Here is a 12,876-nt window from a genome sequence, read left to right as displayed (position 1 = left end):
TGAACTGAGCATTTTAGGGTGCACTAACACAGTCCCCACCATCTAGCTTTGTAGCCATTGCCTGCTTTCATACCCTCATCGTCTTTGTGGGATTTTGTCCTTACCCTTTAAAATTCCTAAGCAGTTCTTGAGGTTTTTGAGGGAGTAAAAGTACATGAACATTCCCAGGAGTAATTTTCTTAAGACATTATAGGGAAGTTCACAGTTTGCATTTTGGTGCTTTCTGTTGCCCAAAGCCAATTACTTTTTGGAAGTATTAGGTGTTTTGCCCGGGTTGAATCAATTAGCACCCATAACAAAACAAAAATGTGTTTGCTTCCTATATTTTTAAACATATGCTTTAGTTTAAAACGTGCCATCGCTATTTACTGGCTTTGTTTTTCAGGTGTTCTTGCTGGTCATGACAACCGAGTTAGCTGTCTGGGTGTAACTGACGATGGCATGGCTGTGGCAACAGGCTCATGGGACAGTTTTCTTAGAATCTGGAATTAACCGTGCATACAATTTTGCTGTTCTCTATTGTTATCTGGAGAAATCAGTGCTACAGCCTATAGCTGTGATAAAAAAAAAAATTGTCTTATATTTGCGGTTGAAAATTTTTCTATTGAGATTACTACATACAAAAGGAATCTTCCAGTAAACTACAAAACAGAAAAGAATGAAAAAAAAAGAAAGAAAGAAAAAAGGCAAAGGTGCTTGCTAAGATCAAAAGGACCAGTGCATTGAGCTCATTTAACCTTGAAGTTTTGCTTTCACTGTCTATTGTTTTGTTTGTGTAGAACAAAATGTACACATTATAGCAACCCGTCATGTTTACTTTCATTGATGAACTTCATTTTAAACTTTGTATACATCAGAAATGTCACTTTTTTTCTTCCTGTACTGGGAACACCAGGTACAGTAATAGGTGGAGGTAATACCATGTGTCTGTCCTTAGGTTTGAAGAGTCTCCTTGAATTCTGAGATCCCTTTTTAATTTAAAAGATCCTGGTTGCTCACTGTGTTAAGAATGCTGACAGGTAGGTGCCTGAGGAGAGCCCTTTTGAGTTTCATTAGTTTCTTGGTGCATCCTTTGCCATCTTATCAGTTTACCTAAGTGCTCATTTCAGTCCTTTGAGGGGAAGATAATCTGAAGGGTCGGGGATGGAGATTTCACTCTGAATCTTCAGACCTATGTAAAGAACTTTATTAATAGGCAGACAGCAATAATCTCATATAAATGATTCTTGGCATTTTAAAAAGCAGATTATGATCAAATAACACTCTGGGTAATCCTCTACATAGCTGAACTTCCCTATTGGTTTCATATTCCAGAACTGAGTTTGTAGAGTAGACTCATTATTCCAGGACATGGATGCACTTCCCCCAGTGTTCTGTCAGTGCGCATCTAAACCGAAGGAAATAGGATAGCGTTGTTTTGCAAAGTGTAAAATGTAACCAATCACTAGATCTGAGTAGTTATAGTTGTGATGGGGTGGCTTTATGAATTATGTTCACACATATGAAATCTGAATTGATGTAAACTGTCACATTTTAAAAGGGAAACATTTAAGCTCTGCTCTTTGAATTTCTTTCCTTCACACAAAATATTGGTTTCTAAGTGGTGTGGCTCTGCTTCGAAGAATGGCCAGATCCAAGTGGCTCCATTTTAAGGCCAAGAGGAACATTCCAAGAGTAAGTACTAAAGGGGCCAGAAGAAAATACGAAGCAAGTCATCCTGCTGCTTGTCAATGGAATAAAATGTTGTCTATTACTAGACTGAGCCATCATGGATTTAAAACAAAGATACTCTCCCCCTTGGATTTTCTCCTACAAATAAATCTGAATGATTGCCATGGGAAGACTGTTAGTCTGCTTGATGGTGAAGTCATGGGTTATCCTGATACATTATAGAAGTGTACTGTTAAATCAATAAACCGTCACTGTTGAGTTAGGTCTCTGTTAACTTTTGATCACCTGGAACCCTAAATACTCCCATTTTTTATGTCAGTTCTCATTTTTATATCGTGAATGTGCTAGTAAGTGCACCAACTATAATGAAGTCAGTTTTAACATCAGTTGATATTGAAAAGAGAATAAAATGAATAAAGGAAGATTAAGATATGGGTCCAAAAAACATACTTGTAGATGGCAGGCATGAACATATATTCATTTATATACAGATTTCTATGAACTTTTTGCTATTAATATTTGTGGGCTATATCACTTCGTAAAGAGCAGCTCTTTGAGAATAGACAAGAGTATTGTAAAGCAAAATACAAAAGGGGGTGAGGGTATGCCATGTAATTCAGCTATTCATTCCAAAATCTTAAGCACTTCTGCCATGTGAAAATAGCCTTGTGTAGAGAGCAATCCCCTCTGTACAGTTATTCTAGGAACTTTAGTGAGAGGCACACAAACTATAGTTCTATGGTCTTAAACATGTTGATCAAAATGATTTCTTTTACTGTGTTTATGTGGATAGCTGTAAAGCAATTCCCATAATTAAATATGTACCAGGTAACTGAAACCTACTAAGATTATGGCTTATTACACATGACCAGATGTTAACCTCCTTATCACATTTATTAAATTTTTGCTTTCCAGTAATAAGGGTTCCAGTTGGTAAATATATTTACTTGCAATTTAAGTTCAGCTGATTAATTCTGTTGTTCATGAGACTTCCTGATGTTCAAAGAACAATGTATAATTCGTAGAAACACTGTAGCTTGAATTTTAGTTTTTGAAGACTTAAAAAATATGGCCAAATGGTTTTAGAGAACTTGTATCATCAAGAATATGGCCCTGGCTGGTTTGGCTCAGTGGATCGAGGATCGGCCTGCGGATTCAAGGATCCCAGGTTCGATTCTGGTCAAGAGCATGTACCTAGACTGATGACAAGAACATACCCGGAGATAAGGAGTTATGGGTCAGATTGTTGGACCTCAAAAGGAGGGTGGGAATAAAGGGGAGAAATCAACCAAAGGACTTGTGTGCATACATATGAGCCTAACCAATGGTCAAGGACAACGGGGGTGAGGGCATAAGTGGGGAGAAGTGGGGGATTGGAATGGGGGGTTGAGAACGAATATGTGATACCTTAATAAAGAAATTAAAAAAAAAAAGAGCATGTACCATAGTTGCGGGCACACACCCAGTAGGTAGTGTGCAGGAGGCAGCTGGTTGATGTTTCTCATCGATGTTTCTATCCCTCTCCCTCTTAAAAAATCAGTAAAATATATTAAAAAAGAAAAAAATATGGCTGTTTTGGCTTAGGGGTTGGAGCATCAGCCGCCAACCAAAGGGTCACAGGTTTGGATTCCTGGACTAAGGCACATAAGTTGCCTGCAGTTGGGACTTGGCCCCTGTTGGGGAATGTGCAAGAGGCAACCAATCAATGTCTCTCTCTCTCACGTTATTTGTCTCTCTCCCATACCGCCCTCTTTAAAATATCAATGGGAAAAATATAATCAGGTGAGAATTAAAAAAAATACATTGGAGTTAACTGAACCTTTTTTTTTTTTTTAACCTTATGAGAAACAAGTTTTATTTGTAGACTCTCTAATCACCTCAAAGTTTTTAAAGATCTGACAAGAATTTTCTTAAAATATTTTAAAAACATATATTCTTTTCTAAAACAAATAGTGGCCTGCCATGTGGTTAACTAAATCACCCAAAAACCTGCTCAAAAAAGGACTTCTTGCAACCATGAGCTAGTCCCTCTATACTTGTGACTCCAAGGTTACAGACACCATATTGAGATCAATGTTCATAGAGGCAAAGATTTGGGATTAATATTTCAATAATAAGAGACTTAACAAGTATAATAGTTCTTTTAGATTCAGGTGAACTGATGAATATGACAAAAGTGTAGTCTGTTAAACATAATGGATGTAAGTGCTTCTGGAGTATGGGGTAAACAATTTAAAAGTTAACCTAATAGATGTTGACTTCTCCAGGTGAGAAAATGCAATTACTGTTTAAAAAAAATGCTGTGAAATATTATACAATTGACCTTACCCAGCATTTTTGAGGTCTTAGATTTAATAATACCAACTGACAATTTTAAAAGTGAAAACCTTCAGGGAAGCTTATGCTTTGAACAGTGAATGTCTCACATAAGCCCCGCCAGCGAGGTTCAGTGATTGAACATTGACCTATGAACCAGGAGGTCACAGTTCAATTCCTGGTCAGAGGCATATGCCTGGGTTGTGGGCTCAACACTCAGTAGGGGACATGCAAGAGGCAGGATCTATTTTTCTCTCATCATTGATGTTTCTCCCTCTCTGAAATCAATAAAATATATTAAAAAAAAAAAAAAAAACTAACAAAATAGCCGAAACCAGTTTGGCTCAGTGGATAGAGCATGGGCCTGCATTCTGGTCAAGGGCATGTACCTTGGTTGTGGGCACATCCCTAGTGGGGGGTGTGCAAGAGGCAGCTAATCAATGATTCTCTTTCATCGATGTTTCTAACTTTCTATCCCTCTCTCTTCCTCTCTGTAAAAAAATCAATAAAATATATTTAAAACAAAAAACAAAACAAAAAAACCTAACAAAATAATCGTGGTTTATTTGTTATATATAAACATATGAAAACTGATTAACCTCCCAAAAGCTTATTTTAATAATTTCCTTTCTACAATTTTTCTAGTCTTTAGGGTGTAGGCCTAAACAATTTTTTAAAAAAATTACTATATTCAGCTTCTAGTTCCCCTTTTGCCATGTGGAAAGCAAAATTTTAAACTTTCTCTTATCCTGTTAGAATTTTTAAGACCCACAAGCTCAACTGTCTGTCTTGTGAGGAAAGGTAGCACAATAATAAAAATGGCATTCTAAATTTGATTAAGTTGAATGTAAAGTACTTTATACCCGTTTTACCCTCGTTCATTTTGAGTTGTCCTAATTTTAGGGTTTTAAAAAATATTCGTTACCATAGGTACTCATGAAAATGGTTTGTATTTGAATGTATTAGCACCGTTTTAGAGGTACAACTTATATTTAGCAAATTTGTTGGCATGTTGATAAAATTTCGTCATTTTTTTCTTAATCCAATTACCCTATAAGATAATGCAGCACTATGAAAAAAACTGGTTGTGTTCAATGTGGCTGACCAAAAAGAGAAGAAAAAAAAAATCATACAATATTTCTTAAAGAACCTTGGAGATATATACTTCGTATTGCCAGCCTTTGACTTGTCACACAATGGTGCTCTATCCTTTTTTTTTCTTCTTTTCCTTGACAAAGAAGCATCTGAACACTGCATTTGCACATTCTTACCAAAAGCATTCACCTCTAAGTGGGTTTTTAAAGTTTGATTAAAATTTTTTCACTTAGAATGGTTTTTACACACTTGTAGCCAACTGACTTGGAATGTCAATAGTACAACTATGGAAGAGGTGAACATACTAGATTAAAGTTCTTGTAAGAGCTTTAAACCAAACAAAAGATGGATTTGTTCCATGATTTAACAGTATTCTTGGGTCTTTCTTACAGTGATTCATTCCTTTATTTGTACAGTAGCTCTGTGAAATGTCGGCTGTGAATTGATATTGTAATCAATAAAGTACTTTAACCAGATTTCATGTGGTATATTTTAAGTCAAATTTAGATTTTAATATTAAGTTCCAGAACTAAACTCCAAGCCAATGTTATAAAGGCAAGAAGGGGAGCAGTTAGGGGCAATCAGGCAGGTGAGTGGTTAGGAGCCAGTGGTCCTGGATTGCAAGATGCAGTCAGTCTTTCCCTGAGGGGTCCCGGGTTGGAGAGGGTGCAGGTCAGGCTGAGGGACTCCTCCTCCCCCTCCTCCCGGGCATGAATTTCATGCCCCAGGCCTCTAGTGGATTTGTAATGAGCTTCCAGAGCAAGAGATCGTGGTGCTACATTAGTACTATATTAGCTTACCCTTAAAAGGACTGCAAATTTTCATTAAAAAGCAAAATTAAGTCCTTCTTTCCCTGAAACTCCCTTAGGATAAATAATTCCATTGCTTATAGGGTTTTTGTTTTTAAAAAATATATTTTTATTGATTTCAGAGAGAAAGGGAATGGGAAAGACAGAAATATCAATGATAGAAGAGAATCACTGATCGGCTGCCTTCAGCATGACCCCTACTGGGGATCAAGCAGGCAAACCGGAAGTGTCCTTGACTGGAACTGTACCCATAGTGAAGTGCCATCCACTGAGCCAAACCTGTCAGGGCTAGAATTAGATGCGACAGTCTGCCCAAGGTAGTTTATATATCTACCATAAAATTAAGAGCAAGACTCATTAAATGCCAGTATAAATGCTACATTTATCAACTGTCAGACAAAAGTTTTATTCTCACCTTGCAAGTTTGCATGTAATTTTGTAAAAAGTTTGAGGTTATACAAAGTTTATAAATTAATATGCAAACACATAGTGAACAAGAACTCTGAATTACATCAGGTGTAACTTACATGATTTCATAGAATTCATGGGCTGAGTCATAGGTGCACTTACCTCTAGGCATAAAGGTTGGGTCTTATTATTTTAGTGTCCATTTCCAACATTCACATATTTTCAAACTTGATCAGTTGGAATGCGTTCAAACTGGTGATGGAAAACTTACTACAAACTTATATACCAGAATCATAATTCCTGCACTTCCCAAATGTTAGCATGCATCAGGATGACCTGTATGTCATCTTTTAACAGAATGCTGACCCCCAGAGCTAGTGTTCGATTCTTGGGTCTATGGCTCAAGAATGTATAACTCTTACAAGTTGACAAGTGATACTGTTGATCCAAGGACCAAACTTTGAGAACCACAGTAGTATACTAATGAGTTTATACCAAACCAATATGCTGCTTCAAAATTTCAAGTACTTTGTATAAATTTAAGAACTAGAGCCTGTAACTTTAGACATCAAGTTTTCATGCTGCAGGTGTTACCTGATCCACACTTGTTGGTGGCCTGTACCAATTTTGGTTAAAAAGCAAAAACAAAAGCTACAAATTAATATTTATTGCACATTTGGCATTCTAGTATCTGACCTGCATAAAAATATATTTTTGAAAGGCTTATGACCTAAATAATATTCTCCTTAAAATATTCTGCAAAACAGTGTTGTTGCACCAGCTGTGAAAAGAGAGAATGGCATCCAGGAGCCTCAAAGGCACAGAAAAGGAAGCACTGAGTATTACGAGAAGAAAGGAGCCTGAACGTCATTCCTCCCATGGAGAAGAAACAGTGTCCTCCTTGCTTTCTCACAAGCACCTAGGCCAGGGGATTGATGCTGATCTGGTGGTCCTCCGGGCTCCCTTCTGCATAACAAAGCCCTAGAATGTCATTTTTAAAATGTTTCCATGTAAGTTTCAATTAGTTTTTAACAAACACACACAGTACTTGAAACCATAAACATTTCATTAAACTAAAAAATACAGTGATAATTTTTAACCATGCCCTGGCAAATTCATACAATAAAAGGAAAACCACCACAGGGGGACAATTCATCAGTATCCTCAACAAATACCTTCTGAAGAACAGAATTTGTACATGACTATAACCACTCAAAATTCAGACCTCCCATCTCTGGCTGTTTTTATCACTTCAAACTTCTAAAACTTAGCTTCCCTTACTGTACTCATAGCTGAAGCTGAAAATGTTTCTCTAGAAACATCAGGAAGCTATTTCGACCCAGATACTTTTAGAATAACAAACTTTATACTGCTTTACATTAGCTTTAATGGGAATATAAGGAGTAAACAACAGCTTATTTATTAGTGGTTTACATACCTGCCAGAAAGGCAAAAATGACTGTAACTTGCAAGATAATACACTCAAGAACATTACATACTCCTTTTTGGTGGTTAAAACAACGTAGGTATAAAACAAAAGTGACTATTCCCATTAAAGTGACATCAAAAATTAGTTTTGAGAAAGAGCATTCTCTAACTCCTGGATGCCAGGAAGAAGAGTGTTTCAGAAGCAAAAACAAAGAGAGCCCTAATTAAGAGTAAGGCCCCACCCCTCAGGGGTCACATAATTGGTTCTGCTGTTCTTAATTCATCACTTCAACACATCAAACAACTTAGCCTGTTCTTTACCCAGAATTAAATTAAGAGATACAATAACACTCTTCAGAAATGCAAACACCCTGAGATAGATCATTACCAGAATCTACACAAGAATTTGCTACTTAGGTATAGTGAGTACAATTCATATTTAAAATCATTTCATAAAAATAACTGTCCCAAATCATCCAAGTTGCATTTTTCTTCTATGATGATCACCAAAGCGATTTCTATTGTTAAGATTCTTCTTCATTGCTTGAATGTAGAAACTGCTTAGTAAAATTCTCCAGCTCATTTTTAAGTCGAACAGCTTTATTTCTAATTTAAAAAAATGAAAACACCAAAATCATTAAGGTCAATTTAAAAACGCATTCCATCGAATCTCAAAAAGTAAAGAAAAAAATACACTAGCCAACTGCTGCTACATTCATCTGAACTCAGACTACACTATAAATACCCTTTTAAGAGTACTTTATGTGCTACTACAGCTCTGCAATAAACAGAGTTCAATGCTCAGGACTTAAAAGAATTACTAAAAAGCACAGGAAATGGGAGTCCTATTGCCTTTCATGGGAGTCAAAGCCTAAGTCACGTTATAACTGTCTTTGAATTCTCTTTAAGCATCAAGTACAGAATAAGTGGTTTTATATATGGACTATGGTATACAAAAAAAAAATTTTTTTTAAATACTAGAATTGTATTTGATTGCCAACTGATCATACGAGGAGAAAAACTGGACCTAAAACTGATTAAGGAACACAGACTTGGTCTCTCATTCTTATACTGTGCTAGGGCACACACACATATACTTGAACGAGCTTCTCCCTTTCTTTTTATCTTGGACTTGTTTTGTTGAGTGCACATACTTGAGGTCATATAAGTTAAATGTACATATGAATTCTACTGTATATTTCTTCGGACCACTCTTCTGAAATACTAGATAAGTTCTATCTCAATGGCTGAGCCAGATCCAGTAACAATGGAGATTCCAATTATCTATAATAAAAGCGTAATATGCTAATTAGACTGGATGTCCTTCTGAAGAAGCCCAGGTCCTGGGTGCCAGAGGGAAGCCAGTACTGGTAGCAGAGGGAAGGCCTACTCTTGCATGAATTTTGTGCATCAGGCCTCTAGTGATATATATATTTTATTTTCCTCTTAGAAAAAGGATGAATTAGGAGATCAAAAATATTCATACTTATTCAAGTCAGTCCAGCCCAAATCATTAAAGTACATAAGTGCCAATTATCTGTTTTATCATTTATGTTTTGCTATGACAAGATAGAACACTATTTAAAAACCTCCCTAAGTAAAAAAACAAAAAAACTTCTATTGCATATATTTTTACCAACTTTGAAAGGTTGTCTCTGAGAAGATCTCACTTGATAGAGCCTGAGGCTGAGGTGCACTGAGAGTGTGCCTGCTGTCAGAGTGGGACACCATGGACAGACATGACCACACGTGCTTTAAATAGACGTCTCAAAATTCAGGACACAAGGACAGCCTCTCCAATTTGCAGACATTTCAAACTGCTCTTATGTGGGCAACTTTATGTAGTAGTTATCCTGGTAAGTAGCAGCAGGGACTAACTGATCCTTAATGATTTCCTCAGTCATAAGTAAACCAGCAAATGGGTAATGAAGTGGAAAGTTGTTAATTGCCAAGAAGTAGAGACCACATGGTGAAACTTGTCCCCTAAAACAGAATTTAGACCCCCGAAGAATCCATGATAAACCATATTAAACCAGAATTCCACATTATACTACTTGTTTTTTATAGCCTGAATATTCCCCAGTGAAAATGGAAGTTATGAGTCTTGGAAATACAGGACTAAAAAGTGATACTTTTAATTACAGAACTTATGCTCTCAAAAGGGACTAATATAGTTTAACAAAGAGTTCTAAGTTGACATCTAAAAGCATTCATTTACATCAGTTGAAATTAGCATTCATTGAAATTTCAAAACTATGGAATTAAATATGAAATATTCAATATTATAATTTAAGCCATCAGAAAGATAGTTTTAATATAATCATTTGTGATTTACATAATTATATTTTGGTAATGAGACCAATAAATGTTCATATTATGGAGAAAAAAATGCTTTAAGTACCTTAAAAGCTTTGAATTGTTTTGTATGTCCTCCAATTGATCTATCTCTTTGGAAAATCTAGCAATTTCTTCTTCCAGGTGTTTTTGTGTAATATCAACTTGTTGGCAAAGGCGAGCAAAAGTGGTTGCCATTTCCCTTAAAATAAAAAACAATTTTATCAGCTATCACAAATGTCTTAAAATGCATGGGCTTTCAAAAGATTATATAAAAGATCACAAGTTTAAAATACTCTTAAAAACATAAGGTTTTAAAGAACAAAGTGCTAAGAATGGGATGAGGGAGGCATGGAACTTGTAAGTTTAATATGACTGTGGGCCTAATTCCATCTGGCTTCAAGAACAATGTTCAATAGGCACTATTTCCACTGCCATATGGTTGTAAACATGAACAAGCTATAAAAAGGCAAAAGATGGGTATATTTCTTCAGAAGCACAGTAAACCTTACTCACCTCCTGCCATAAAAATAATTACTGAGAACAGAAAAGAAAATTTCATTAATCCTATTAACTTATACAAAAAAATACTTTAAATCATAACATTTAATCATGTTTCTGAATCAAAGGGCATTACTTCTTTTGCGTGCTAGTTCATGTTATATTTTGTAACTGGGAACATGCCTAGCAGGTATATATTTCTATAATATCATTAACTGGCTTACGGTACTCATTTTTCTCTGCCAATTATTCTCCTGTACATCTTTCCCATTCCATGATCTTTAATTACAAATACTGAACAAATGAAGCATCTTTCATTATTTTAATGTTTTATTAAATTAATATACAGCTAGTATTACTTTCACTGAGTAATTAGTTAAAGTTATCTCCATTAGAGTGTGATATCCTCTAGGATAAGGATCAAGTTATCTTTAACTTTTTATTTCCTATAACATCTAGCAGTTACTGTCACATGGTAGAAAATAAATGTTTGACCATCAGTTGTATGGAAAGCTTTATTAACTTTGTTTTTATGTGAATCCCAGCTGATTTCTGTTCGGAGGTCCACCTATATTCAATAGGAGAAAGATCTTCCTTAATATAAAATTAAAACTATTATATATGCCCTTGTTGGTTTTGCTCAGTGGTTGCAGTCTAGATCCCCTCCTATTCGGGAGGCAACCAATGGATGTGTCTCTCTTACATCAATGTTTCTCTCTCCTCCTCCCTTCCACTCTGTCTAAAAATCAAAGGAAAAAAATATCCTCAGGTGAGGAATAAAAAAACAAAAACAAAGAACAAATTTAAAAAAATCTATTATATAAAACAGGAGTTCAATAACTATTTGGTAAATGAATGAACTAATTCAGTGGTCTCAAATCTATGTCCTCATAGTCTTCATTCTCTATAGCTCTATTAGGTTTTCATCTTGTGTCTGAAACAATACAATCTCCCTGCAAATTCTTATCTCCTTAATCTAAACCATTCTATATACACCACACCACTGCAAAGCTATCTGTCCTGTCCTAGGGCTAAATATTAATGATATCACTTCCAGGATTCCTAAGTACTCAGGCTCCTATCCTACTGTTAGGTTCATTCTTGAATGTACTCCCCACCCCCATATATACATTTCTCACTGAAATTCTGTTTCTGAAAACATTCCTTTTCCTCTACCCTCCTGCCTTTGGTTTGGGCTGTTTTCTCTGTCTGTATCTTCCCATTTTGTACATTCTACCCATCCTCTAGGAAATCTATATTGATCCACTAACTTTCATGATTTCAGATTCTAGTGCCTCATATTAAAAAGCTCTTAAGTGATCACTTTTTACTGTTATCATAATGATGTAAATTATGTCTTCCATTAAGTTGTAATCATGAACTTTTTAATTCATCTCTCAGTAGTATCTAAATACAGATTATTATGCACTGACTTAACTGGAATTCTACATATTTTTACTAAATCAATGAAATATTTATGATACATAAAAGAAGATATTCAATGGATCCACATTATTTATGTTAACAACAAATGGGTTCACATTGTAATCTTTGCACTATACTCTTATTTCTGCATGCATGGCATATTTTAATATACCCGCTCTTTTTTAAAGCTGAAGATGAATTTTTCTTTTTTCTCATGGAGATGAATTTCTCAACTTACTGTTGTACTTGATGGCTGCAGTTTGCACTTGTGAAGCTAACAATCATCTGCAGTTTCTCAGTTGCATAGTTCACAAACTGCTGCTTAAAAGCTCTCTCTTTGGCTCGGGTGGTCCAGGCCAGCCTTTCATAAAGATATAAAGCTCCATACATACTTAATGAAAGAGATATGAGTTTCCAGCCTACAGTTTTCCAAATCTGAAAGATAAATTTACAGCTTACTTTGACAAAGAAAAACACCGCTGGGGAGATTGTACTCAAAGGAGATTGAGCTATAGATTTTATGAGTCAGATCCATGTTTAAGAAATTTATATTCATTCTCTAAGAGAACCTAAAGTTATCAAAAACCAAACAAGCTGAAAGAGTAGTAGCATGTAAATATCAGGCAAGAAGTTTGATAACCTGCTAGATATTTGGTGAAATGATTTAATACATCTTGAAAAAGGAGGTTATTTCTTTTAGGTTAGGTTTCAAAAACCAAAACTTGTAAATTGATACTGTTAATGATATGAATTTTATTTTTTAACATGTAAGAACTACTACTAAGAAGTAAACGTTACTACTTTAAGGCAGATCCTTTTGGTATTTAGATAAGATTAGATATGGGAACTGGATCATTCTTGTTACTTCATATATAAACCATTTCTTTGT

At 35.4% G+C, this 12,876-nt stretch overlaps 2 protein-coding genes across 8 annotated transcripts in view; one reads left to right on the top strand and one right to left on the bottom strand.

The window, feature by feature from the left end:
- GNB4 (G protein subunit beta 4) overlaps nucleotides 1–3,960 on the top strand; it is a 37,478-nt gene extending 33,518 nt beyond the window's left edge. Inside the window, exon 10 of the mRNA XM_036447342.2 lies at nucleotides 386–3,960. Within this exon, the coding sequence (XP_036303235.1) occupies nucleotides 386–492 (107 nt within the window). The 3' untranslated portion in view covers nucleotides 493–3,960. The remainder of the gene's footprint in view (nucleotides 1–385) is intronic.
- Nucleotides 3,961–6,276: 2,316 nt separating this feature from the next.
- Nucleotides 6,277–12,876, bottom strand: part of MFN1 (mitofusin 1) — a 32,860-nt gene continuing 26,260 nt past the window's right edge. For all 7 annotated transcript variants that reach the window (XM_045583710.1, XM_045583711.1, XM_045583713.1 and 4 more), the window contains 3 exons: nucleotides 12,226–12,422; nucleotides 10,129–10,263; nucleotides 6,277–8,333 (listed from right to left, as the gene is read on the bottom strand). In XM_045583710.1, the coding sequence (XP_045439666.1) occupies nucleotides 8,252–8,333; nucleotides 10,129–10,263; nucleotides 12,226–12,422 (414 nt within the window). In that variant the 3' untranslated portion in view covers nucleotides 6,277–8,251. The remainder of the gene's footprint in view (nucleotides 8,334–10,128; nucleotides 10,264–12,225; nucleotides 12,423–12,876) is intronic.

This window comes from Pipistrellus kuhlii, unplaced genomic scaffold (genome assembly GCF_014108245.1).
Source record: "Pipistrellus kuhlii isolate mPipKuh1 unplaced genomic scaffold, mPipKuh1.p scaffold_m20_p_2, whole genome shotgun sequence".
Lineage (NCBI taxonomy): Eukaryota > Metazoa > Chordata > Mammalia > Chiroptera > Vespertilionidae > Pipistrellus > Pipistrellus kuhlii.
This window is presented reverse-complemented; position numbering and strand designations above follow the sequence as displayed.